Source organism: Vipera berus (genome assembly GCF_964194415.1).
Source record: "Vipera berus genome assembly, chromosome: Z".
In the NCBI taxonomy this organism is placed as follows: domain Eukaryota; kingdom Metazoa; phylum Chordata; class Lepidosauria; order Squamata; family Viperidae; genus Vipera; species Vipera berus.
The window spans coordinates 284,741-308,679 of record NC_138205.1 but is presented as its reverse complement, the minus strand read 5'-3'; the positions used below and the strand labels follow the sequence as shown (position 1 = coordinate 308,679).

Genomic DNA, 23,939 nt, shown 5'->3' with positions numbered 1-23,939 from the left:
CAGGAGCTGCTTGGGTGGCATTCCTGGGGGGGGGGCTTCTCTCTGCTGTTGACCTTGCAGCAGTCCAGCAGCCATTGCTTCTCCCAAATAAGTAGCCCAGCCAGGTGTGTGGCCACAGGCCCCACCTTTCCTCCCATGTTCACTTCTGTTCCCCCCCCCCATGGAGGGCTTTCTCTCCAAGTTCGGAAAGTTTCATCTGGTTCATTATTGCTAAAAAAAAAAGATTCAACACAATGTAAATTGTATTTTTATTGAGTGGAGGGCTGCCTGCTCCTTCCCTTCACCCTTGCTGTGCCCCTCCCCCGCTGTCCTTTGGCAGCTGAAAGTCGCTATAAGTAAAAACCCCTCTGGTGTTTAGCAGAAGACCGGGTGGCAGCAGCATGGTGGGGGGGTGTTTCTCACCCCCTTTTCTGACCAGCTGCTCCCTGGGGGGAAAGGGCTGGGTTGGCACACAACTGGTCCAGCCAAGGAAGCATAGAGGAAGCCAAGCCTGTGCAGTGAAGGTTCAGGACCCCCTACCCGTCCCCCAGGCTGTTAGGAAGCTGCTCCAGGCCCTCCCACTTGGCAGTGCACACAGAAGTGCAGGAGGGGGCCTGGATTGTCTCCCCCCCCCCCCCCGCAAGAACACTGCTTGTGGAAGGGCTGGGGAACAGCCCAAAGAAGGGCGTCTGGCACCCAGGATGTTGCACCACCTTGCCAAGCATCCTGCCAGGCTTGGGGGGGGGGGGCTGGGAGGACCTGGCCACTCTGCTGCTTCTCTTGCGCCATGAGGACCTCCCATCTTCCACTCCACGCCCAGGGGGGAGCGGGCAAGAACTAGGACCTTGCACCAGCCCTGCAAAGTTACAAGGCCGGACCGGGTGCAAAAGGACTCTTCTGCAGCCTTTCCCACCTGCACTGAGAGGAGGGGCTTTGCCAGCCCCCAGGAGGTGGGGCAACAAACCACCAGAGCTGGGGCGGTGGGCTAGACGAGCAGCTGGCTCCGCAAGTGAAGGCTGGGGGGCAGCTCCTCCCCACCCTCCGCCAGGAGCCCCTGGGGGCTGGAGGGGACCAACTGGCCCATGCTGCCAAAGCAGGGGGGCCCCACAGCTGTGCTGGGCGAGGGGCGCAACAAGGGAGTGCGCTCCGAATCGTCATCCTCTTCCTCCTCGTGCCCCAAGTCCGGTGCCCCCCCCTCACTCTGGCCGGGCACAGTTGGGTCGGTGCCCAAATCCCCTTCCGAGTCCGAGTCCTCCGGGGAGCGGATCACCCGCTGCTTGCAAACCGGGCACGTCTTCTTGGTCTGGGTCAGCCACGGGTCCACACACTTGCAGTGATAGGCTGAAGGGGGGGAACAAAGGGGTCCAGCGTCACCCCCTTCCTCCACTGCATCGCCCCATCAACCTTCCCGGCCAAGCCACGGGTCCTCAGCCGATGCCCAGCAACCTCCGGCCAGGCTGGACGCAGAGCCGCCCCCTCGCGCAGACCGACGGCCAGCCCTCAGCCACGGCTCACCGTGGGAGCACGGCAGGACTCGCAGCCGCTCCCCATCTTCGTACTCTTCCAGGCAGATGGCGCAGACGTCATACTCGTCCCCTGGGAGGAGAAGACGGGGTGCGTCAGCCCCCCAGCGCTCGCCCCTCGGTGGCCCGCGACTGGCGCAAGCGAGCCGGCCCCCTCCCTCCCAGGAGAGCGTGGGGGTCCCGGGTGGCTGCTGCCCTAAACGAGGCAGGGCAGGCGAAGCGCCGCGATCCCCGCCTGCCGCCTTTCCACGCACGTGGGCGCGCGGATCTGCGGGCCACGAAAACAGGAAGCCGGGCTGGGCGGCTCGCAGCGCCCGCGAAGGGAAGTGGTCGGAGGGCGCCTCGGCGGAGCTGCCAAAGAGCCGCGCGCCCGGCCTTATAAGGCAAGAGCTGCGCTGCGCTGGGCGGCCGCCGCTTCCTTCCTGCCCGACGCCGCGGCCCCCGCCCGGAAAGGCCCGGCGCCGCCCCCGCTTCTCCCCGGTGGCCCGAGGGGCGGCGGCCGCAGCCCTCCCGCTGCCTCGCCGGCCCGGGCCGAGATCGGGCGGGGCCTCCCGGGCCGGCGGTGCTCGGGAGGCAGGGAGAGCGGGGACGGGAGGGGCGGAGGCGGCCGGCACGGAGCAGCAGCAGCACCGGAGCCCCCGGCCCTCCTCCCCGGCCAAGGCGGGCGGCGCTCGGGCGGTCCCCGGCCAGGAAGCTCCAGCCGCTGCTGCTGCAAGGCCGGCAGGAAACGCCCGGCGGCGGGGGCTGCCTCCGAGCGTAAACCTCGCCTGGAGCGCCTGGCCCGCGGCTTCCCCTGGCCCGGCTCCACGGAAGGTCTTCCACTGCTGGGGAACGGGCGTTACCGGTGGCCCGAATTAAGCGAGGCAGAGGACGGAGCTGAGCGCTGGGGGCAAAAAAGGCCCTCCAGGCAGGCTGATGCTTGCTCAAAGCCCACTCACCTCCCCCGCCCCCCCTCCGCGGCAGCCATACCAAGGATTGCTGGGCCCAAGATAAAGAGGCTGGCACACAAAAGTGGTCAGCTTGAGGAGGGGACTATCCCAGCTCCCAGTCCTCCCCTACCCAGGATGGGACAGGCCTCTCTCTGCAGCCCCCTTGAGGCAGAAGCCTGGAACACACCAACCGCTCCCCCAGGCTTGAAAAGGGAAGAAAATGCAGGCGAGAGGAGGGGGGGGGCTGCTGCTGCAGCGCACGGCCAGAGAGGAGCCAGGTGGGCTCCACTCTGGCTGGGTAGCCAAATTCCCCTCAGCCCCCCAAGGGGTTATTTTGGGTGCCCAAGGTGAGTGGAGGAAGGCAGGTCCCCGCCCCCCCTCACCTTTCTTGTACTTGTGCACGGGGATCTTTTTCAGCTGCTCCTTGGACAACCGGTCCTTCCGCATCCTCTTCCGATGTTGGACACACCGAACAATCTGCCGCATAGGAGCAGCTTTCCCAGATTCAGATCTTATGGGGAGGGGGGGTCTGAACACGCGCACACACGCTAACGGGGCTATTCTCCAAACCCGGGGAAAGCAGAGCGGAAGCCGAGGAGCCGACAGGAGCAGCTCAGCGCTTCCTCCCAGCACCGTCCCCCCTGACCCAGGCCAGCTGCACGGGGCACCCCGAGTTTTACTGAGCCAGAAACTGAGCTCCCCCCCCCCTGGGCCCCCCTCCCTGCCGGACCCCGGTGATCCCTCACCAGGATGGTGCACATCACGGCAATCACCACGCCCACCACGCCTGTGAAGGGGATGAGGTAGTAGCCCAGCGGGAAGATGTACTCGGGCATCAGGACGACGTGGCCCCTGCAGAGGAAGGGGGGGAGAAGCGTTAGGCCCCCGGGGGACCAGAGATCCCCTCCCCCCCTCCTGGAAAGAGTCCCAAGCAGATCCAGCCTCGGAAGAATGGTCCCGGCTGCATCAGAGAGGCCTACCCGTGGCCAGGCCCTGCGGTTGGGGGGGGGGCTTCCCATAAAGGGTGCAAGGAGGGTGAGGAGGGGAGCCCCTTCCTCAGAGGAATGGAGGCCACAGTGCGTAGAGGCAGAGGATGCCGACGCTCGGAGCGGCAGGAACTGAAACGGCTCCTTTCACAAACTACACCACCCACCACCACCACCCCGGCCAGAAGACCCCAGGCTGCAGGAAGCCGCACATCCCTTCGCATCTGCACAATTTTCTCAGTTTTACGTTGCAGCCGCGGCGGCTGAGTCCGCCCAAGTGTTGTCTGCCTTTGTCCTTTGCCCATTCTTCTGACGTCGGAACCCCGTGCCGAGCCCTCGCGCTTCCACACGGGCTGGGAGGCCAGTGTCAGGCCGGTGGTGGGGAGGGCGTTCATCCTGGGGGCCCCCTGCCTCCTCCTGTGCCACGGGGCCTACCCTCTCTCGTAGGTGAAGAGGCTTCGCAGGTAGGTGGCTGCCGTTTCGCCGGTGAAGACGGACGGGACCGTGATGCGCCTGCGCAGCTGGTCTGGAGAAGGAAGGGGGACGGTCAGGTGGGAAGGGGCCGGAGGGACCCCCGAAGGCCCCAAGTGAAGCCGCCTGCCTCCACTCACCATCCTCCCAGACCATGTTGAGCAGATCATCTGAGCCGACGTTATGGACAATGACGGCCAGGAACCCGGCTTGCTGAGCATGGTAGACCTGCCAGGGGACATGGGGGGGGGACTGAGACAGCTCCCCCAGCACCTCTTCTCCACAAGCCGACGCCCCCAGGCTCTGCCCACATCTCCCTGGCCTGGGACTCTGGCGAAGGGACCCACCTTCCCCCGGCTCCTCACCTTGACATCAAAGCTGCAGTTGAAGCGTCGGACGAGGGCGACGAAGACGCTGCTGTTGGACGGAGGCGCCTGGAGGGGCAGGCAGGCGTTGGCCGGCCTGGCTTCCACCAGGAGACCCTGCGGGGGAGGCAGGCAGCTCAGGGGGAGGCAGGGAGGGGGGCAGGGAGGGAAGGGGCAGCTCTCCAGCTGCCCAGATACCCACCACGAGTCCCCCCTGGGACAGTGGGTAGCCGAAAACAGCCGGCAGGTCAGAGAAGTCCATGCTGGTGTTATGGTCCGACACCTGAGGAGGGAGGAGAGAGTGAAAGGGGCGGCCAGGGAGGGAGCACGTCCAGCCACCCTTCAGGTGTGCTGGCTGCAGCCGTGGGCCCCTTCCACCCACTCAGCAGCCCCACGGAGTCCTCCTTGGGACGCCCCCCCAACCCCCGTTGCTGCAATCTCTTTCTTCTCTGTAGTTTGCAGGGCGCCAACCAGCCCCTTCGTGGCAGGGGAGTAACTCCCCCCCAGGCGGCAAATCGGCCCCAGCCCAGCCACCCGGAGGCCATCTTGCCGGCCGAGCTCTGCAAGGGCCTTACCATGGTCCAAGCGCCCTCTAGTGGTGAGAGCCAGCATTTCAGAAGGTGGCAGGGAAAGGGGGGGCTCAACCAAGGACCCCGGGCTGTGCTGGGTGGGGGGAGCTCACCGCGTGGATGTAGCCCTTTACGGCTGGCAGCTCCCACAGCAGGCAGACTGGCAGGATGAGGGCAGCAGCGGCTGGCAGGAGGTGCCTGGGTCGCATCCTGAAGCAGGGAGGGGGGGCAGCCGGAGCTCCTAGGAAAAGGTGGCAGTGCCCGTCAGGCAAGGAAAGGGGCTGCCTCTTCCCCCCCCCCCAGCTCACTCTCAGGCAGGGAGGTGCCTGACAGACCAGCCAGGTTCTCAGCCCCACCAGGGACTAGCAGCACCGCTTATCCTGCTAGGCAGCTCTCACCCATGTCCCACCTCCTCATCCGTATGAACTCACGAAGATCACGCACCCGTCATCCCCAGCCCCCTCAGCCCAACCCTGCCGCCTGCTGCCCACGCGCAGAACAGAGGCTGGCATTCAGCTCTGGCATGCCGGGAGCACAGAGGACCTCCAGAGAACGTGGCGAAGAACTGCTGACGGGCAAAAAAGATCTCCCAGTGCCAGCCCAGTTGAGGGAGGGAGGGAGGGAGGGAGGTGGGGAGACTCCGCCACAGATAGGACCACCTGTCAGCTCAGGTAGCCTTTGGGCTGGGTGCTCATCTAGGGAGGGGCCCAGCAGCCCCCCCTCCTGGAGCCCCCTGGACCTTTCCTGCCCACTCTGCCGCGCTGCATCAAAAACTCCCTCCCTTGTGCCGATTCCGAAGGCCCCTCTGATTAGCCTACAGGCCCAGGGAAGGGTCAGCCCTGAAGCAGGCCCTGGCTGGCCCCCAGCTGCACCGGCCCTTCGGCAGGCAGTCAAAACACCCCTATACAAAGGCCGGAGCCTATGCGGTGCCGCCCCGCCCAAGTTGCTCCCTGCTTTTCAGTAGTCTGTGTTCCCTCCCCCCCCCTAAGAGTCAGGATCAGCACTGCCCCTTCTAGAATTCAGGGCTGGAACCGCCTCTTCCCACCTGGCCTCCTCCACTGAAGGGCACCTGGTGGGCCGGGCACTAGAACCCTGGACACCCGACAAGCTCCCTTGGAGCCTGGCAGGGTGGCTGCCAGGGGGTCTACAGGGCAGCCAGGCCAAAGGAGGCCTTCCACTCCTCATGCTAAACCATGTACGGAGTATTAAGCCGCAACTGGCTGGATTCGCACACAGACTTCCCAATTCAAAGGCACTTCAACGTGGCCAAACGTCTCATGGAAGGGAGCACCAACTGTCACTGAGTTGGGGCAGCCATTCTGGGCACTGGGGACGCCCAGGCCCATCCCGGGGAGGTTTCCTCCACTGTGCAGTCCAAGCCAGACTTCTCTCCGGCCCTTGGGAGGGCTTACAGCAGTCCTCACAACAACTGCCTCACACAATGACCATTTGCAGTTATGACAGCAATGGGGGAAAAAAAGTTTGCATCAAATCCCTCTATTTACGACCGTTATGGTCTGTAAAACAAATGAAAGTTAAAGTCAGATCATAAACGCAGTTGCAGTTTCCCTTAGCAACCGCTTTGCTTAATGACAGAGTTGTCGGTTCCAATTGCGGTTGCTAAACGAGGACAGCCTGCATCTCAATCCTTCCCTCCAGAGAGAAGACCCCGGTGCGCTGAGGCGCAAGGCCCCCCCTTAGGGGGATGTTCTAAAATTCAGAGGCGGCATCCGCTAGCAAAGGCCAATCACAGCAGGGGAAAGAACCGGTGGGCATCTGATGCCAGCAGCCCAATCGCCCACCCTCGGCCAGCAGCCGCCCCTCCCCAACCCCAGGCCTCTGTTCTGGCCCCACGGCCCCACTTCCACAGCCCTCAGGAACAGTGGCAGCTCCTCTAAAGACAGCCCCCCCCCCGGGTCCCCAGGTTGGGTGCAAGCCCCAGTGGGCAGGGGCTCCTTGCCGATTCTCTGCTCAGCTCAGCCCCAAAGGCTGCTCCAGCGGCAAGGAGGCAGGTTGGTGGTGGGCCTGCCCGCAGGGGGCTGCGCTCAACCCGGCCATCCAGGCGCTTCAGGGGGAGCGGCTGGGAATTGCATAATCGCCTCCCCCCCCCCCCGCCCTTCTGTGGCCTTCCTGGACTGTCCCTTAGCGGCTCACCTGCACCTGCCCTGGACACTTCACTTCACCTCCCCCTCCGAGATCATCTGGACCACCCTCGCGTCTCAGCAAAGCGCCCGACGCCGGGGGTCCATCGCGGCCTTCTCCTTCTGCTGCGATGGGGGGGGTCTCTTGGGCCAGGGGTCCCCTCTGCTTGCTTTGGACTGACCCTCCTCCCATTCCTCCCCTCCAGCCTTGCGTCGAGGCCGGGGGCACCCAGGCTGTCCCCCCCCTCTGTGGGGAGGGCCGGGCTGCCCTGCGGGGACCCCCGCCCGGGAGAGTTCCCGAAGCCCAACGCGGAGCGCGGCGAAAGAAGCGGGCGTCCTCCGGGGTCGGCAAGGGGGGAGGGGGGCGCTGCCCTCCCCCCACCCTCTTCCTCCGGCCCTGCAGAGCGGCGGCGCCCCCCCCTTCTCCAGCAGCCCCGCCCGGGGAGTGGCCGGCGCCGCCTGAGCCGGAAGGGCCGCTGGGGGGGGGCATCGCCCGTTCCTGCCTCCCTGCGACCCCCGCCCCCCCGGCTGCCCCCCCTCCGCCTGGCCGCGCCCGGGAAGCCCCCGAGACCCCCGCCCGGCCCCGCCTCGCCTTCCCGGGGGGGCGCCCGCCGCCCGCCGCTCCGTTTACCAGCCCTGCGCGCTCCGGGAAGAGGCGGCGCTCTCGCGAGAGGCGGGCGGGGGCGGAGACCTCCCGTCCCTCTGCGCCTGCGCAGCGGGAGGGTCGGGGCGCGGGGGACGCCGAGCGTTGTAGTCCCGCTCCGTCCTTCCGCACTCGGCCCCGCCCCCGCCCTCCCCACGTGACTCCGCCGCAGCCGTCGCGGCGCCCCGGACTACGACGCCCACAATCCTCCGCGCTCCTCCGCTCCCCTCCGGTGCGCGCGCACCCCGGCCCGAGTCACCTTGATCCCGGCGCCCGCGGAGCCGGCATGGCGGCGTCGGGGCCGGGGAAGCCCAAGACCTCCCCCAAGTCGGTCAAGTTCCTCTTCGGCGGCCTGGCCGGGTGAGCGCCGCGCGCCGGGAGGGGCTGGGCGGCGGCGGCGGCCCCGAATGGAGCCCCCCCCCGATGCGACCCCCGCCTCTCCCTCCCCCCGCAGGATGGCGGCCACGGTGTTCGTGCAGCCGCTGGACCTGGTGAAGAACCGGATGCAGCTGAGCGGCGAGGGCGCCAAGACGCGCGAGTACCGGACCAGCCTGCACGCGGTGGGCAGCATCCTCCGCCAGGAGGGGCTGCGCGGCATCTACACCGGGTGGGTAGCGGGCGGGGGGAGGGGCGGGGGGGCCGCGGGCGGGGGCTCTCGGCTGCTCTGACCCCCCCCCCGCCCCGTGCAGGCTCTCGGCCGGGCTGCTCCGCCAGGCCACCTACACCACCACCCGGCTGGGCATCTACACCGTCCTCTTCGAGCGGCTGACGGGCGCCGACGGGACGCCCCCCGGCTTCCTGCTCAAGGCGCTCATCGGCATGACGGCCGGCGCCACCGGGGCCTTCGTGGGCACCCCCGCCGAGGTGGCCCTCATCCGCATGACCGCCGACGGCAGGTGCGTCCGGGGCCCGGCTGGAAGGGGGGGCGTGGGGGGGGGCGTGGGCGGCGGCAGCTGCTTCGTTCTCTCCCTCCTCCCTTGCAGGCTGCCCCCCGAGCAGCGCCGCGGCTACAGCAACGTCTTCAACGCGCTGCTGCGCATCACCCGCGAGGAAGGCGTCCCCACGCTCTGGAGGGTAGGCGCCCCGGGCGGGCCGGGGGCTCGGATCGCCCGTGGGGGAGGGAGTCCCGGTGGCCTCTTGGGGGCCCTCGCTGCCTCCAGCAGCGGCCCCTGCCCACCCCCCTCCCGGACCACTGTTGGCCCCCTGGCCCCCCTCCCTGCGGGGAGCCTAGCCCTGCCGTCTCGCCCCCTTCCTCTTCTGCCCTAGGGATGCGTGCCCACCATGGCCCGGGCAGTGGTTGTCAACGCCGCCCAGCTCGCCTCCTACTCCCAGTCGAAGCAGTTCCTCCTGGACTCGGGTAGGTGGGTGAAGGCTGACAACAGGGAACCTTTCGGGGGTCAGCTCTCTGGAGGGGGGTCCGTGTGCCCAGGCTGCCTCCACCTGGCCGTAAGACTGGAGCCAGGGGTGCACCAAGAGGGGCCGATGGTGTGTGTGTGTGTGTGTGTGCAGCGGTCCTGCGGTAGCAGCAGCAGCCGCCTTGGGGAAGGCGCTTTGGGGGCTTCACGGTCTCTGCCCCCCCCACTGTGGCTGAGCAGCCCCCCTCTCAGGCAGAGCTCCTGGGCAGTCAGCGCTGCCTGGGGTGGGCGCAGCAGCAACACCCCCCCGCTGCCTCTGCCTCACCTCCAGGCTACTTTCAAGACAACATCCTGTGCCACTTCTGTGCCAGCATGATTAGCGGGTTGGTGACGACAGCGGCCTCCATGCCCGTGGACATCGCCAAGACCAGGTGGGGCTCCTGGGGCATCTCACCCAGGGGAGTGTGTTATGAGGTGGGGAGGGGGTGACGACCCCCGGGGAAATCTGCTAGGGCAGCGCATGCTGGCAAGGTTGAGAAACTGTGCTAGGTGCCTCTCGGAAATCCTCGGTCGTCTTTCCTGACTGCGCCTGGGGCAGGCCTGGCTCTGGCTTGGCCACTGGGCACGGGGTCTGCAGCTGGCCCCCTCTCCGGCTGAGCCCGTCCGTTGCCTCTTCTGCCTTTCTGCAGGATCCAGAACATGCGGATGATCGACGGGAAACCCGAGTATCGGAACGGACTGGTGAGTGTGGTCAGCCCATCCTGGGTGGCACCTGCGCTGGTTTGTGTCTGGGATAGAAGCAGCTTCAAACCTACCTGTCACAATGGGGCTCCTCGGGAGTCAGGAAGGCTCTGAGACTTGCATCACGGAGGGGATCAGGAAGGACACACCTTTGGGGGGGGCATGAGGAAATTGCTCCTTCCATCCCCCACAACAGCCAGGTCCTTCTGCCCCAAAAACGGTGCCCGCAGAAGGCCCCCCACCACCATCCTCAGGTGAGTCTCTGCAAGGCACCTTTCGGGGTGCCCCTCTGGCTCAGCTCTGAGATGGGGTCCGAGGGGGTGGAGGTTCCTGGCGCCCATCTGCCGTCGAGAGGGAGCCTCTGGCTGTGGAGGTGCCAGGAGCTGTTGGGCCTCTTTGGACAGGCCGGGGAGAGCTGACTTCGGCCACTGCTTGCCAGCTGTTTTGGCTTGCTCTGAAGTCAGGCGCTCCGGCCTCTGACGGTGCTTGCGCACCTCTGAAATCCCTCCCCCCCCCCCCGTGCTCCGTGGGATGCTCACGCTGGAGTCTGGCCAAATTCTGTTACTCCGATCACGTACCTCCATCCCGTCAAGTCCAAAGAAAGCCTGGGATCTTCTACCATAGGAGATCTCCGAGGTCCATTCCAATCCCATTTTCTATGTTCCAAATCCACCGGAAGAATTTACAATTTGGAAATTCAGTTTCCGTCGAGACAGCCTAAAACTGCTGGGCTGTTCAAGATTATTTTGGAGGTCCTGCCACCAAGCGCGGTCCTCCCAACCCCGTGCGTTTGATTTCCCCTTTTTTTCTTTTTTTAAGTATTTCTGTTAAATGCTGTTAGCTGTAGCCTCTTTCTTCTGTAGGACGTTGACTACCTCAACCCTTTGCAAATTTGATAAGCGTTGCCTCCATCTTGTCGTGAATGAAAACATGGTTGACTGACCCTTGGGCCCCCCTTTAATTGCCCTCCCGTTCCGGCTGTTGCCCTGGATGGCCCCCGGGGGGCCTCCCTGGCTGGCTTTGGCCCCGGGGGCCTTGGGGCTGCTCCAGGGCTTCCGCCAGGCCGTTCCCCGGCCGAGGGAGCAGGACAGAAGCTGCAGGGACTGAATTTAGGCAACATCCAGATAAGCGGGGGGGGGGGGGGGAATGGCCAGTGTAGCCCAGGTGCTCTGGAGTGGGGGGGGCTGCCTGGGGGAAGGGTGAGGCCGGCACTTTGTGAGCCTCACCTGTGTGCATTGCTGCTTTGTGGGGGAGGGGTCTGGTGGTGCAACCCGGCCAAGGCAGGATGGTGGGTGGCTGGACTTTAGCAGGCCTTGGGGAGAAGCAAAGTCCAGGGGGTGGGGCTCCAGGCCAGCTGTGCACACCTGCTATGGAAGATCCTGGCTGGGTGCTGCACCCTGTCCTCTTCCCCCGCCCCCCAGGCTCAGCCGGAGGGCTGCCTCTGCCAGAGATCCCCAGGTGCTGCGTGGGGCAGCTGCGTGGTCCCTGTCCGTGTCGGGGAGAGGGTTTCCAAGAAGTTGGCTGCTTCCTTGTTCTGCTCATGCCCTTGGGGGGGCTTCTCTCTCCCCCCCCCTTTCAGGATGTGCTGGCGAAGGTTGTCCGCTACGAAGGCTTCTTCAGCCTCTGGAAGGGCTTCACGCCCTACTATGCCCGCCTCGGCCCCCACACCGTCCTGACCTTCATCTTTCTGGAGCAGATGAACAAGTTCTACGGGAAGTTCTTCCTCGGGACCTGAGGGGCTCGGCTCCCCGCTGCCAGCACACACACACACACGGCCAGGGCACATGCGAGGCAGGGCCCTCTCCTCTTCTCCTTCCAGTCCCAGAGCACAGACTGGCTCCACCCAGGATGGGGGGTGGTGGACGCTATTTATTGAGGAAGGGGGCGCGCATGGGCCCTGGGCCCGCTGCAGGGTGGCTGCGGAGAAACCAGCCGCCTCTGCTTTGTACTGAGTAAACGCAATCATGATCCAAACTGACTGCCCCTGTGAGCCCTTCCGTGTGTTTTTGTGGGGCTGGGGGGGCAGGAGGCGGAGGGCTTGCCGAGTGTCGTTCTGGCCCCAATTAACTCTCAGGGAGGCCTTCAGCCCTGTCCTAGTGGGGGCCCCGAATTGCCAGTGCAGGCAGGGTCCCGCCTTGGGAGATCCCCCGTATCCCCTCTGCACATGGTCAGGGGCCACAAGAGCTGCGGCTGGGAGATGTCCAGTGCTCATCCGAGAAGGCAGCACTGCACACCAGCCTGGCCTCCTTGCTCTGCTCTTACGCCCAAAGATCCATCCGGCAGGGCTGCCTTGTGACGGGGTGCTGCCCCCTCCCGGCTCCCATCCACACATCCCAGACAGGAAAGGCAGGCTGCAGAGCCCCACTGTCATCTGGGAGGGGGGGTTGTCTTCCACCTCATCACAGAGTTCCCTGCAGCAGCTTGGAAATGCGTGGTGGGCCGGCCCTTGGAGGCTGCCTGGCACTGGAGGCTCTTTCCAGCTTGTTCTCGCAACCTCCCTCTCATCTTCTCTAGGGCCACTGCCTCAGCAACCAGGCAGCCAGGAGGTGGGAGTGGGGGACACGGGCAAAGTTGTTATCAGACTGCAACACAGCAAGTGAGCCTCGGGTTCCACAGCCGCAAAGAGGAAGAGGGATAGGAGCCTGGCGCTTCTGTGCAGAAGTGGAGAGAAGCAAGCCAGGGCGTTTCCTCCGCAGAGGAAGATGGAGGCAGGAAAGTCCGGCCCCCACCAGATGTGGCCAGGGCTGCAGGCTGAGTGATAGTGCGAGGGACCCAGGAGGAAGTGAAGGCTGCCTCTACAAGGTCCCGGCTCTTAGTGGGGGGTCCTCCGGGGGGGGGGTCACCTGCCTGGCTGGTGGGGTGAGGCCGGGACTGTCCTTGGCTGCCCCGTGGTCTGGGTTTCCCTCGGTGGGGGCTGGTGCAGAGAAGCCCAACAGACAGACTCTGGGAGGGGGAGAGATGGGTCGAAGGCTCAAAGCTTTTATTCAGGCGCAGCAGGCGTGTGCAAGCGTCGGGGCCACACGGAGCCTTTCGTGGCTGGGCAGCTTTGCGGGGGTGGGGGCTGCTGGACCCCAGATGCCACTGGGGCTGAGAATCGGGCAGCCCCACACACTGGGGGTGGGGCCTCCTTTCGCATCCGGCCCAGAGGCCGCAGAGGAGCCCCTGGCCCTAGTGCGCTGGGAAGGGGTCCTCGGGCACCGTGTTGAGATGGCCCATGAAGAAGATGGCCAGCGTGCCGATAGTGAAGAGCAAGATGGCCAGCCAGAAGCAGAGTTTGTCCATCATCTGCCCGATCCGCACCCAGTTCTCAATCTCCTGCGAGGGAGGGGGCCAAAGGTCAGACGGGCAGGGAGGGAGAGCGTGGGGGGGTCAGGCCCCAGCCGACTCACCGCCCCCTCGGCGTTCTGATCCCTGGTGCTCTTGCTGATGAAGTTGCAGGCGTCCACACACTCCTTGATCTCCGGGGCCAGGCTGGCGAGGTTCTTGTACAGGACGGTGGTCCTCTGCACGTCCAGCCCGCCTGGGGGGGAGGTGGGCAGAGAGGGGAGTGGGTGAGAAGGAAGGGAGCGTGAACCCTCCGTCTCTCTCGCGCGCACTCCTGGCTGCCAGCTGCCACGGCCTCCCTCCTCTGTTGGGCCACGAGTGCCAGCGTGGCCCTGGGCTCTGCCCACCTGTTGGCAGGTTGCCTTGGGCTGGCACAGGCCAGGAGCGAGGAGCCAAGGCGGCATTCGAGGGCAGCAGCTTCAGGCAAGGTCAAAGGCCTCTGGTCAAGGCCAGGGATGCCTGCCGCCCCCTCCCCCCGCCAAGGGTAGGATTTCAAGCCTTGGCGGGCATCGGGTGTCCCCTCGGGAATGCGGAGACCAGCTGCGAGGGCGGGCGGTCCTTGGCTAGGACAGCGCAGCCCCCCCCCCCCGGCTGGCAGGAAGCGAGGCGTCCCGAGGAGCCGCCCTGGCCCGCCCCCCCCCGCCGCGCACCGCAATCCGGCGCCCTCTGCAGCCCGTGCCGCCGGCCCTGGTGCTCGAAGAGGAGCTCGCTGCGCGCCTCCCTCAGGATGCGCTCCTCGGCCCTGGCCAGGACGGAGAAGGAGCTGCGCCGGCGCGGGCGGGGGGCGTCCTGGGACTCGTCGTCCGCGGGGCCGATGGTGGAGCCCAGGAAGCGCGGCAGGACCTTGAGGAAGAGCTGCGGGGGGAGCAGGAGGGGGCGGTCAAGCCCGCCCAGGCCCCTCCTCGCCGCCCTCCCCGCCAAGCCGGACGCCCGCTGCCCCCCCCGGCCGAGCAGCCCGAAGCAGCCCGCCGTCCCAGAGCCTGCCGTGCCGGCGGCTGGTGGCTCCGCAGGCTGCGCGCGGCGACCCGGCGGGGGGACCGGAAGGAGAGGCCGGTGCGACCGAAGCGGCCCTCAAAGTTCTTTATCCGACGTGCTCGTGGACGGAGCGGCTGCGGCTGCGGGACTTGCTGGGCTGGCAGCCGAAGGGTTTTCCGGGCGCGCCAGGATGCCCAAAGAAGCGGCGTCCACGGGCTAACTGGCTGAGGGCGGGGGGGGGGGGAGGGAGGGGTTGCCTGTCCTGCCGAGGGGGCAAAAACAAGCGGTGGGATTTCCCCCTCCCGCCCCCCGCGCTGCCTTCCTTCTTCAGCCCCGGATTTCCTGCTGAGCTAGCTCAGAGGTGTCCAACCTTGGCTGGGGGATTGTGGGAGTTGAAGTCTACAAGCCTTAAAGTGGCCAGGCTTGCCCAGCCCTGATCTGCCCTGGAGGCTCCCTTGGCCTTCTGAGATCGGCTGGACTCGGCCTTTCAAGGGGCTCCGGTCTTCACCTCTGCCCCATGGCCTTCCGAAGTGAGACGGCCTCCAGGCGTCCTAGGGCATCCCTCGGCACTGGTCCGCCAGGGTTAGAGCGGGCGCCCATATGCACTCAGCCAAACCATCCCAGCCTCGCTTTCTGCCCCCCCCAGGCGGCCCTCCTCCCTGGCCCTGAGCCTTCTTCCTCCTCCTCCTCACGCGTTTCAGTCTGGGGGACAGGAGGTGGGTGCTGGGGCTGCGCAGGGAGAAGTTCAGCACCACCACGCAGTTCATGACGATCAGCGTGGCCACCGTCATCACGAAGAGCAGGTACCTGCGCCCGGAAGGAGAGAGGCAGCGGGTGGGCCGGGCCGTTTCCTGGGCCCGGCCCTTCCCGCAGGCTGCCGGCCACTCACTTGCCAATGAGGGGGACGCTGAGGGACGTGGCGGGCACTTTCTGGCCGATCAGGATGAGGAAGACCGTCTGGGCCAGCAGGACCGATATGCTGATCGTGCACTTTTGGCCACCGGCTGCCAGGCAGGAATCTCACTGGTGAGGCGGCCCGGGGCCTCCCAGTGCCCCTCCCTCTCTCCCCACCCCCCCAACCCAGCAGCCCCCAAGCCTTCCGGTCTGTGTGCCCCCAGCCCCCTTGCGGCAGCTGCCCCCCACCCGCTCACCCTGGGCGGGCACAAAGTAGACCAGGACCATCAGGGAGGAGATGAGGACGCAGGGCACAATGATGTTGATGACGTAGAAGAGCGGCTTGCGCTGGATGATGAGGAAGTAGTGCACCTCGGAGAAGCCTGGCGCCTCCAGCCCGGCCAGAGGGGCCAGCATGCGGCGGGCTGGGCGGTGCCGGATGGCCCACTCCCCGTTCTCTGAAACAGAGCCCCAACCCCGGGCGTTCCAGCTGATGGCTCTGCGCTGGGCTGCCCAGGGGCCCCCGAGGCCAGGGGCTCCGAGAGCCACCCCTCATGGGGCCCTCGCCCCTCCCCTCCCAGCTCAGCGTGCAGCCCCCTCCCCAGCTACCTGTGAAGGCAGTGGTGTCAATGAGCACCTCCTCCACCGGCTCGTGGGTGTTGTCATCCCGGCCGTAGAGCAGCTCAATCTCTCGGGCGTTGTGGGTTTTGGACCTGAGGGCCAGAAGACCAGCAGGCCGGGGGAAGGCCGCCCCCCTCCTTCAGCAACCCCCCCCCAGCTGCAGCAAGGAGGCCCGGATGACCCCCCACCCAGAGCCCCCAACGCACCGGAAAACCAGGGAGCAGTTCTGCCAGTCGAAAGGGAAGAAGGTGACCTCTATGGGGCAGAAGCTGCGGAAGATGGCGGGGGGTAGCCAGTACAAATTCCCCTCGGGGAAGATCAGGACGTTGGCGGAATAGGCCACCTCAAATTGGCCGTCAATGCTGGGGGGGGAAGGGGATGTTAGGAGGAGGAAGACGCCTCCCTTTGGTAGCCCCCCCCACCTCCTCCACTCACTTGTTCTCCAGGACGATGTCCGGCAGCCACACCAGGTCAGCTGGCACCCGAAGGGCCTTGTCGTATTCCTCACTGCTGAAGTTCAGCCGATAGTCCACCCATTCCTGAGGCCACGAGGGGAGAAAGGCGGAGGTGACCCTCTGGCAGGGCAGGCCCCCCCCCTTGGAACCCCCCAAGTGGGGTGGACTGAAGTCCAGCCTCAGCTGCTACTCCAGAGGCCTGGAAGGTGGAATGCCAGGGCTGCCCAGGGGGGAGATGAAGCCCCCCCCAGGGAGCCTCAAGTGGTGGGTGGGCAGTGGCCATGCAAAGTGGGGCAGGGGGTCCTTGCCTGAGTGATCCAGACATTAGTGGTCAGCGTTTCCTCTTTGGCATTCTGGAGGGAGGGAGGGAGGGAGAAAGGAAGCATTCACCACTCCTCAATTCTCTTGAAGCCCCCTGGTCCCCCCTTCCCTCCAGGGGTGGGGAAAGGCCCCCCCCTACCAGGGAGATGAGGTTGGTGAGGGTCAGCTTCAAGTAGACCGGCAGCACTTCGCCCACCCTCTGTGCCGGCCAGCAGTTCTTGTCATAGTTGGCAAAAAGGCGGTTGAACAGCTCGAGCTCCTTGTTGCCCTCTGGGGAGCCTGTGGGGGGAGTGGGGGGGGACAGGATGAGCCCCGAGAGAGCACCCCCCCGCCCCAGGGCCAAGCGATGCCCTCTCCTTACCGAGGGCCGCCCGGCTGAGCAGAAGCCCCAGCCAGAAGCCCCAGGCCAGGCTGCCCACCACCTCCATGGCCAGTCCGAGGGAGGCTTTGCGGAGGGGCAGAGTTATTTTGAGATTGCTCCTAGCTGGGGGGAGGAGGCGGCACCGGATATCCTCCCCCCACAAGCATCAGAGGCATTCGCTTCCCAGGCTCTGGAGCACCTGTTGGCACATGCTTGGCATCCGTGGCAGAGCAGCTGGGGACGAAGGGCAATGCTCGGCTCTCCCCACCCCAGGGGTCTGGCCTGGGGGTCCTCTGCTGGGAGTGCCCCACAAGCAGGCTCCCTCCCCCAGGCCAGCCTGAAGGGGGTCAGTGGGCCACAGCCCCACAGGGGATGGCTGCGTGTGACACACACACACCCCGGGCACCCCTGCCCCCCGATGGCGAGCGCAAGGCCACCCTGGGACCGTTTGACAGGGAGAGCAAAGTGAGGCAGCTGCAATTCTTAACTGCAGAAAAATCCGAGAGGAGACTGGACGATCCACCCATCCAATCAAATCTGTCCCAAGCACCAGGGCAATGCACGAGGACTAGAGACTTGGAGGTGCAAGCTCTCCTTCCTCTCCTCCAGCAGCTCACCTCCAAAATCCAGGCATCAGTTAGGACAGTCGAGGGAGCTGCAGCTGGTCAAAAGCTTTGCCACCCAATGATCCATGGCAAGGGTGGGGGAGGGGCTGTGGCCAGTGGAAACACACCTGTCCCAGGGCAGAAAACCTGCTCGGCGTTACACTCATTTCTTCTCTGCATTCCCACAATGCACGGCAACACTTAAAACATCAAACAGAATGACAGGGCTGGAAGGGACCTTGGAGGTCTTCTAGTCCAGCCCCCTGATCAAGCAGGAGATCCTATACCATTTCAGACAAAGGGCTGTCCAATCTCTTCCTTAAAAACCTCCAGGGTTGTGGTCCAAGGGGCAGGACTGGGAAGTGGGGAGGGGGTCCTTGAGCCGCAGTGGGGCTTGGCTTTGTGACCGCCTACGCATACAGCTGAAGCCAGCGGTGTCCAGGGGGCTGGGATGGAGCTAGGAGACAGTGTTCACCTCTTCCGGAGACGGGGAGCTATTTCCTCCCCCACCCCCACTCACCAGGCCCACTGAGGCCATCAGGGGCTCAGCCTGACCCAGAGGGATCCCCGCCTTTGCCCTGCAGCCTCTGCTTGGGGGGTGCCCCAGAGTCTTCCCCACCAGGCATTCCTACCCTGTGCTGGGGGGGGGGGCTTTGAGCCTGGTTCTGAGCTGGGGGGGCAGAGTTCAAGGGAAGGAAGGGCTGCAGCTGGGCAGGCAGATAAGGCCCCATCCTTCCCCCATAGCAGCCGGCCTTATCTGGCTGCTGTGGGGAGGGCAGGACGTGGCATCCGCACAACCGGTGGGACTAAGCAGAGGGAGGCTGCAGGGGGACCAGCCTCCCTGCCCAAAGCCTCTGCCAGCCCGGCTGCCCCACCCAGGAGCCCTCGCTCAAGGCACCCGGACGGGGGAGGCTCCTAGGTGGGCACCGCCAGCATCACAGCACAGCCGAACTGCCGCCTGGAGCCTCAGCGCCCGTAGGTCAGCCCCTCGTGCCCAGGTCGGATTGGGTGCGAAGGGAAGAGGGAAAGGAGGAGGGCAGCAGGCGGAGAACACCCACCCTGCAAGGTAGGCTGCCTAGAACAACGGCAGGCAGGGACGCTGGAGGGAGGTCGAACCAGAAACCCAGGGAAAGGGTCCCGGCGCCCCAGGCCGGAAAGCTTTGGCCTGGCTGGGGGACCTTTGCCGCTTCCAGGTCCTGGTGCTGAGCTTGCCCCTGGGGGGGAAAGGTCTTTTTTTTCCGCTGGGGGGGCAGGAGGGTGGCGGCTCCTTTCTCTCCTCCACCTGGCCGAGATCCCCCAGCGGTGAAATGGCAAGGCCAAAGGGCAGGTTGGGGCTCCGGCCACCCCCACTTAAAGGCAGGGAGGCTCCCGAGGGGGCAGCCTCGGCTTCCCAGCCTTCCTGCCCAGCACCCCCGTCTCCCCCCCCCCAGGGCACAGGAGCCCTTGCCTGCTGGCCTCGGCAAGGTTTTTCTTAAATAAATAGTTTAAAATTCCACTTTGCTGACTGGGAAAGAAAATCGGGGTTGTTTTGCCAGTGATGTATTTACTTAAAGCTATTCCTCTGAAACATTAAACCACACCTAACTTGTTCAACCAGGTTGCTAATCTATTAAGTTTTTTGTGTTTTTTATGGCGAGGACAAAGCCCCCTTGCTGGATTTTCTTACGATTCCAGCTACTTCATGCGGCTCAGATGCCCAGCCCTCCGGTTTCATTTTGCAACAGCGCTCTCTTGAGCTCCAGGTGGCTGGCCACACATAGCCAGCTCCACCCTGTCGGGGTCCCCTCGGAGAGCGGCAGCCGGATGCCAGGCTCTGGGTTCAAACTCTCCCAGAAACCATAGCTTTGCACCAGCTCAGGAGCTTTGCACATCCTGGTGCTCAGCACTTGCGGGAAGGGATGTCACACAATTGATCAGAATGTTTCTCAGTCTTGGCAGCTTGAAGATGTCTGGATTTCAACTCCCAGAATTCCTCAGGCAGCACAGCACAAATGTAATGTCTATAACATGACATAGGTATTGAATGCACGTGTTCAAAATTATGGGCCTAATTGGGATTATATAGCAACTGTTTTGATATCTCAGCCCCGTTTTTAGCTATCGTTTTGCTGCGTTTCCTGGGTTAAAAGTGTGAACTCTGCAAAGTGACAGTGTGGTCAGTTAATCCACAGCTGGACTCAGATTGGCCTGGTACCAAAATAGAATCTGTTTTAGTTACATCCAAATCACCCTGCAACTTTTATTAAGATTAATGGTTACGATGAAGGTAGATTCTGGAGAAAGTCCATCCCTGTGGTCATTAGAGGACTTGCATAATCCATCAACTGGGGTCGAGATGTTCAGCGTGAACAGTAGCCTGGACAGTAGCAAGGAGGCTGGGGTCCCCCTCAGAGGGTCAGCAAGAGGGGGCCTCTGTGAGGGACAAGGAAGGGGGGGCTGCCCCAAAGGGCAGGAAATCTGCTTTTCTGCTTCTTGCCACACAAAGTCTCGACTGAGAATGATGATAGAGAACTGGGGGCTTCCTGGACAGCCTCCCCCCCTCCCACTGCCTGTAAGAGCAACTTTAAGGCCAGCCCCCTCCCCCCCCCCGTCCTTTGCAAAAAGGCTCAGAAGGAAGCACCAGGGCTCAGCAACTTCCTGGGAGCTGCCCCCCTTTCCTGAAAGGCCTGCAAAGCAGGGTCCCCAACTTTTCTCCCACTAGGGACCAGGTTTCGTGGAAGGGGATGGTTTCGTGCACAACCTAGATCCCACACAGGCACAGATGAAGCTTTGCTAACGGACCACTGACTGGTCCTGGTCGGCAGCCCAGGGGTCGGGGGCCTCTGCTGTAAAGGTGGGGCCTGGCCTTGGGGGAGGGGTCATTCTCCCCTTCTCCTGGTGGGCCCTTCTCAGATGGCCCCCTTTTCCACGCTGAGCTCAGAGGGATGCAGGCGAAACCTCCGTGTCAATCACCGCAGCAGCGTCAGAACCATTCCCAACTGGCCTCCCAGAAGCCACGGCTCGAACGCTTCTCCTGGCCTCCTTCCCACAGATGCGGCAGGGCCCGCTGGCCCCCCTCCTCTTGGCTGCCTCGGTTGCTGCGCTGGCAGCTGCGCCTCCCCCCGAGCGGTGCACCTCCGAGATGAGCAAGATCAAGGACCTGCTGGAGGTGAGTTGTGTGGACGTGGGGTTGACCAGCGTCCCCTCCGGGCTGCCCAACGACACCGGCATCCTGCTCCTGGACCAGAACCGGCTGGCCCGGGTTGCCCTGGCCTCCTTCCAGCACCTGCGGCAGCTGAGCAAGCTGGACCTGTCCAACAACAGCCTGGGAGTCCTGGAGACCGGCGCCAGCTTGCCCAAACTCCAAGAGCTGCTCCTGTCTGATAACGGCCTGGACAGCCTGCCGGCTTTCCCGGGGCTGCCCGCCCTGACGGTTCTGGACCTGGGGCACAACCGGCTCTCCTGGCTGCCTGAGGGGGGCTTCTGTGGCCTGGACCAGCTGGAACGGCTGCACCTACAGGGCAACCAGCTGCAGACCCTGCCCGGCGGAGCCTTCGAAGGCCTGGCGAAGCTGCAGGAACTGGACCTGTCGGACAACCGTCTGGAGGCGCTGCCCCCGGAGCTGCTGGCCGAGCTGTCCAACCTGGAGATGCTATATCTGGAGAGGAACCGGCTGCAACGCCTGCCGGACGGCTTCTTCTCAGAGGAGGTCGCGTATATCTACATCTACCTGGTGGGGAACCCCTGGCTGTGCGACTGCCGGCTGCTGTACCTGCACGGGTGGATCACGGACAAGGCAGACATTGTGTACACTCGCATGAACGTGGTGCAGAACGGCGTGGAAAAGGAGGTCACAGAGAACAGGTTCTGGGAAGTCCGTTGCCAGGCGCCCCCCGAGTGGAAGGACACTCCCGTGGTGAATTTCACAGCTGCCGGCTGCTATGGCAGAGATGACGACCCCCAGGCGAAAGAAGACGAAGGAGGCCCTGCAGATGACAGCCCCGCTTCCTCTCCGGCCCCCTCCCCTTTGACCTCCACAGCCGCTGTGCCCCCGGCTTCACCGTCCCTTGCAGCCTCCTCGCACAGCTCAAGCACAGCCATCGGCCCAACTGGTGCCGCCCTCACAACCACAAGCACTTCAGTGGTTAGACCCACAACTGCACACTCCCCTACAATCACTAGTTCTGCTCCCCTCATCACTTTTAATGGTCTCACCACAACCGCAGCCAGGGTGCCTTTCGGCCCCTCCCCCACTGGCGCCACTGTGGGGAGGTCGCCTGCAACGTCCGATGTCCCCACGACGCCAGGCCCCTCAACTGCCCACGTCTCAACCCCCCCAGCCCAGCCCCACCGTGCCCCCACCACGACCATAGCCTCTTCCACCCCTTTTGCTCACAGCCCCACTGCTTTGATGCTCACCACCCCTCTTCCCCCAAGCGCACCTCCTCTGCCGACAGCCACGGCCGGGCACCCTCCGAGCACCGCAGCCCTGGTCCCCTCCGCCCCCACCCCCACCCCCGCCAGAAGCTCACCGGGGATTTCTGCTCCTGTTTTCCCCGACTTTTCTCCCCCACCTCCCCCCAAGCCCTCTGCCCACTGTCTCTGCCCTGCTCTGCCTGTCAGGGTTCTTGGTGTGGCTGCACGCGAGGGATCCCCCGCAGATTGGCTGGCTGGCTACTGCTGCCTCCTGCGCCTGGCGCTCTACCTGGCCTGCCTGGCGTTGGTGGCCGTGCCAACCCTGGCCGTGCTCTGCCGGCTGGGTTGGCTCTATCTGGGCTGGTACCGCCTGGCTCTGCGAGGGGCTCCGGGGTCCCGTCTGGCCGGGTCCCGGCAGTGGCAGAAGGCCTCCCCTGAAGAATGGCGGCCAAAGTTTGCCGAAGCCCCATATCCCGCAACCGGGCCCCGGATCTATCGGGTCTGCAAGAAGTTCCAGGTGGCCCCTTCCCGTCACGTCACCTGGCTGCTGGTCAGCCTGCCTGGCTCTGCCGGAAAATGGGCGCAGATGCAGGCCAGGCTGTCCTCCTACAGCTTGGACGGAGGAAAGGCCACTCTGGGGGCTGTGAGGGTGAAATATGCCACGGCCTCTTTGTAAGGGCTAAGCAGGCCAGCTCAGAAGGCCCCAACGTCCGCTTGAAGGAGGGAGCTTGCTTGAAGCACGGGGGGGGGGGAACCACAGCCCTCCACCTGCAGGTCTTCGGCTCCCCCTTGGCCAGGTTGCTTGCAATCCGTGAGATCCGAGTCCAACCAGGGCAGACGGGGCGGGGTTGGCACCCAGCTCCCCTTCCCAACAGCTGAGCCCAGTCAGCGTCCCGAATGATGGTCCTGGCAGTTCTTGAGCCCACAAATCTTGCAACTGGGCCGTTCCCATGCCTCCCCCATTGTTATTGTATTCTGTGCCATCTTGGTCTAGACAACAGCAGCGAAGAGGTTGTTGTCTGCATGCACACAAAGGGGAGGTGAGGGAGTTCTGCCAGTCTCTCCTTAGGAGCCCTTCGGTCGCTGCAGCAGGACAGGGGCTGCTGAGATATTGCCAAGGGTCCGTTCTTCCGGCCTCTTTTTGAAGGCCTGGCTGGAGTGTGCACGGGGGTGGGTGGTGGTCCCTGCCCAAGTCTATGATTTGGGAAGGACCCTCTACCCCACCTGATGGCTCAGATGCATGCAAAACCTTCACTGCCCCACAAGCCAAAACCAGGGACCTGGTAAGGTGGGGCTGACCTACATCCCAGAGAAAAACAGTAGACCCTGGTTTGCGTGGGGAGTGGCGGCAAGGTTGCCACGTCTACTTCCACAAGGCAGGCCAGGGCCCACACGGACTGCCAGCATCGGCTCCTCACAATGCCCCCTGGGGAAGCTGCCCTGCCACGGCTGTCCTCTGGGGGACCCCTGCCCACGTGGCCCCACAGGCCCCATTCCCTTTGCCTGCCTGGGAGGGGGATAAGGCAATGGCTTCCCCAATCTTTGCTCCAGCAGCGGGTGCACTCACCCACCAAGGAGGTCCACAGCCTCCCTTCCCCACGCCACCCGACCCCTCCTGCCTCCTTGCACCGAAAGGCCTGGGCAGAAAGTCCAAAGCGTCTCGGTGCAGGAGACCCAGAAGACACGTGTGCATCCTCATCCTCCTCAACCCGTTTCAGGAATGCGGCAGCCCGGCTGCCACCAGAGGGCGCTAGTCATCCACACAGCTGAGAAGCCAGCCAAGTCACTCCAAGGTGGAAAACCGACAGGCCTTTGGGACTCCTATTTTTTTGGGGGGGGGGTTCCTTGCATGGGGGGCATGGAAGCCTTCCAATGGTGGTCAGTGATGCCTCCAGCCCCCCCCCCAAGCCTGTGGCCGAGTGCCAGACAGGCAGCCAGTGCTTCCCCAAAGCCAGGGGTAGGCAGCCTTGGCTCTTTTATGACTCATGGGCTTCCCTTCCCAGAATTCCTGAGCCAATTCTGGGAGTCACCAAAGAGCCAAGCAGGGGGAGGGGAGTAGGAAGCCACCCTGGGCACAGGGGCACACTTGCCCACGAAGGGCAGGGACCGTTGCTGAGGGCCGCTGAAGGGCGCAGCCAGGCAGGGCTGGGCTGGGGGATGAGGCAGTGGGCGGGGGGCTCTTTCTCAGCATCCACATCGGAATAAAACCAGCTGGCCTTGCAAGAACTGCCCGTCTCCACCTGGTTTCCTCTGTCCGGGCGTCTTGTGTGTGTGTAAGAGCAGCTG

At 64.5% G+C, this 23,939-nt stretch overlaps 4 protein-coding genes across 7 annotated transcripts; 2 read left to right on the top strand and 2 right to left on the bottom strand.

Annotated features, from left to right (window-relative positions):
• Positions 1-234: 234 nt before the first annotated feature.
• LOC308677340 (E3 ubiquitin-protein ligase RNF167-like) lies at positions 235-7,630 on the bottom strand. Of its 4 annotated transcripts, none has more exons than XM_081343610.1 (10): positions 7,595-7,630; positions 4,936-5,063; positions 4,456-4,536; positions 4,254-4,370; positions 4,029-4,116; positions 3,853-3,943; positions 3,178-3,283; positions 2,815-2,908; positions 1,495-1,575; positions 235-1,320 (listed from the first exon to the last, which is right to left on the bottom strand). In XM_081343610.1, the coding sequence occupies exons 2-10, from the start codon at positions 5,029-5,031 to the stop codon at positions 965-967; spliced, it is 1,110 nt and encodes a 369-aa protein (XP_081199736.1). In that variant the 5' UTR covers positions 5,032-5,063; positions 7,595-7,630; the 3' UTR covers positions 235-964. The 4 variants fall into 4 exon arrangements, with proteins under 4 accessions (XP_081199736.1, XP_081199735.1, XP_081199734.1 ...); XM_081343609.1 differs by lacking the exon at positions 7,595-7,630 and adding an exon at positions 6,977-7,437; XM_081343608.1 differs by lacking the exon at positions 7,595-7,630 and adding an exon at positions 6,189-6,631 and having other exon boundaries at positions 4,936-6,141.
• Positions 7,631-7,795: 165 nt separating this feature from the next.
• LOC308677184 (mitochondrial 2-oxoglutarate/malate carrier protein) lies at positions 7,796-11,676 on the top strand. The gene is made up of 8 exons (XM_081343362.1): positions 7,796-7,966; positions 8,061-8,213; positions 8,296-8,502; positions 8,590-8,680; positions 8,873-8,963; positions 9,293-9,392; positions 9,651-9,702; positions 11,282-11,676. Exons 1-8 carry the CDS (start codon positions 7,893-7,895, stop codon positions 11,435-11,437), a joined length of 924 nt encoding a protein of 307 aa, XP_081199488.1. The 5' UTR covers positions 7,796-7,892; the 3' UTR covers positions 11,438-11,676.
• A 992-nt stretch (positions 11,677-12,668) lies between these two features.
• On the bottom strand, positions 12,669-17,033 carry LOC308677846 (acetylcholine receptor subunit gamma-like). Its single transcript, XM_081344543.1, has 12 exons — positions 16,654-17,033; positions 16,432-16,571; positions 16,280-16,324; positions 15,952-16,055; positions 15,723-15,878; positions 15,505-15,608; positions 15,153-15,353; positions 14,891-15,005; positions 14,694-14,808; positions 13,677-13,881; positions 13,092-13,222; positions 12,669-13,017 (listed from the first exon to the last, which is right to left on the bottom strand). The coding sequence occupies exons 1-12, from the start codon at positions 16,718-16,720 to the stop codon at positions 12,871-12,873; spliced, it is 1,530 nt and encodes a 509-aa protein (XP_081200669.1). The 5' UTR covers positions 16,721-17,033; the 3' UTR covers positions 12,669-12,870.
• Positions 17,034-19,172: 2,139 nt separating this feature from the next.
• Positions 19,173-23,791, top strand: LOC308677845 (uncharacterized protein). Its single transcript, XM_081344542.1, has 2 exons — positions 19,173-19,251; positions 20,290-23,791. The coding sequence occupies exons 1-2, from the start codon at positions 19,177-19,179 to the stop codon at positions 22,327-22,329; spliced, it is 2,115 nt and encodes a 704-aa protein (XP_081200668.1). The 5' UTR covers positions 19,173-19,176; the 3' UTR covers positions 22,330-23,791.
• The last annotated feature ends 148 nt before the right edge of the window (positions 23,792-23,939 follow it).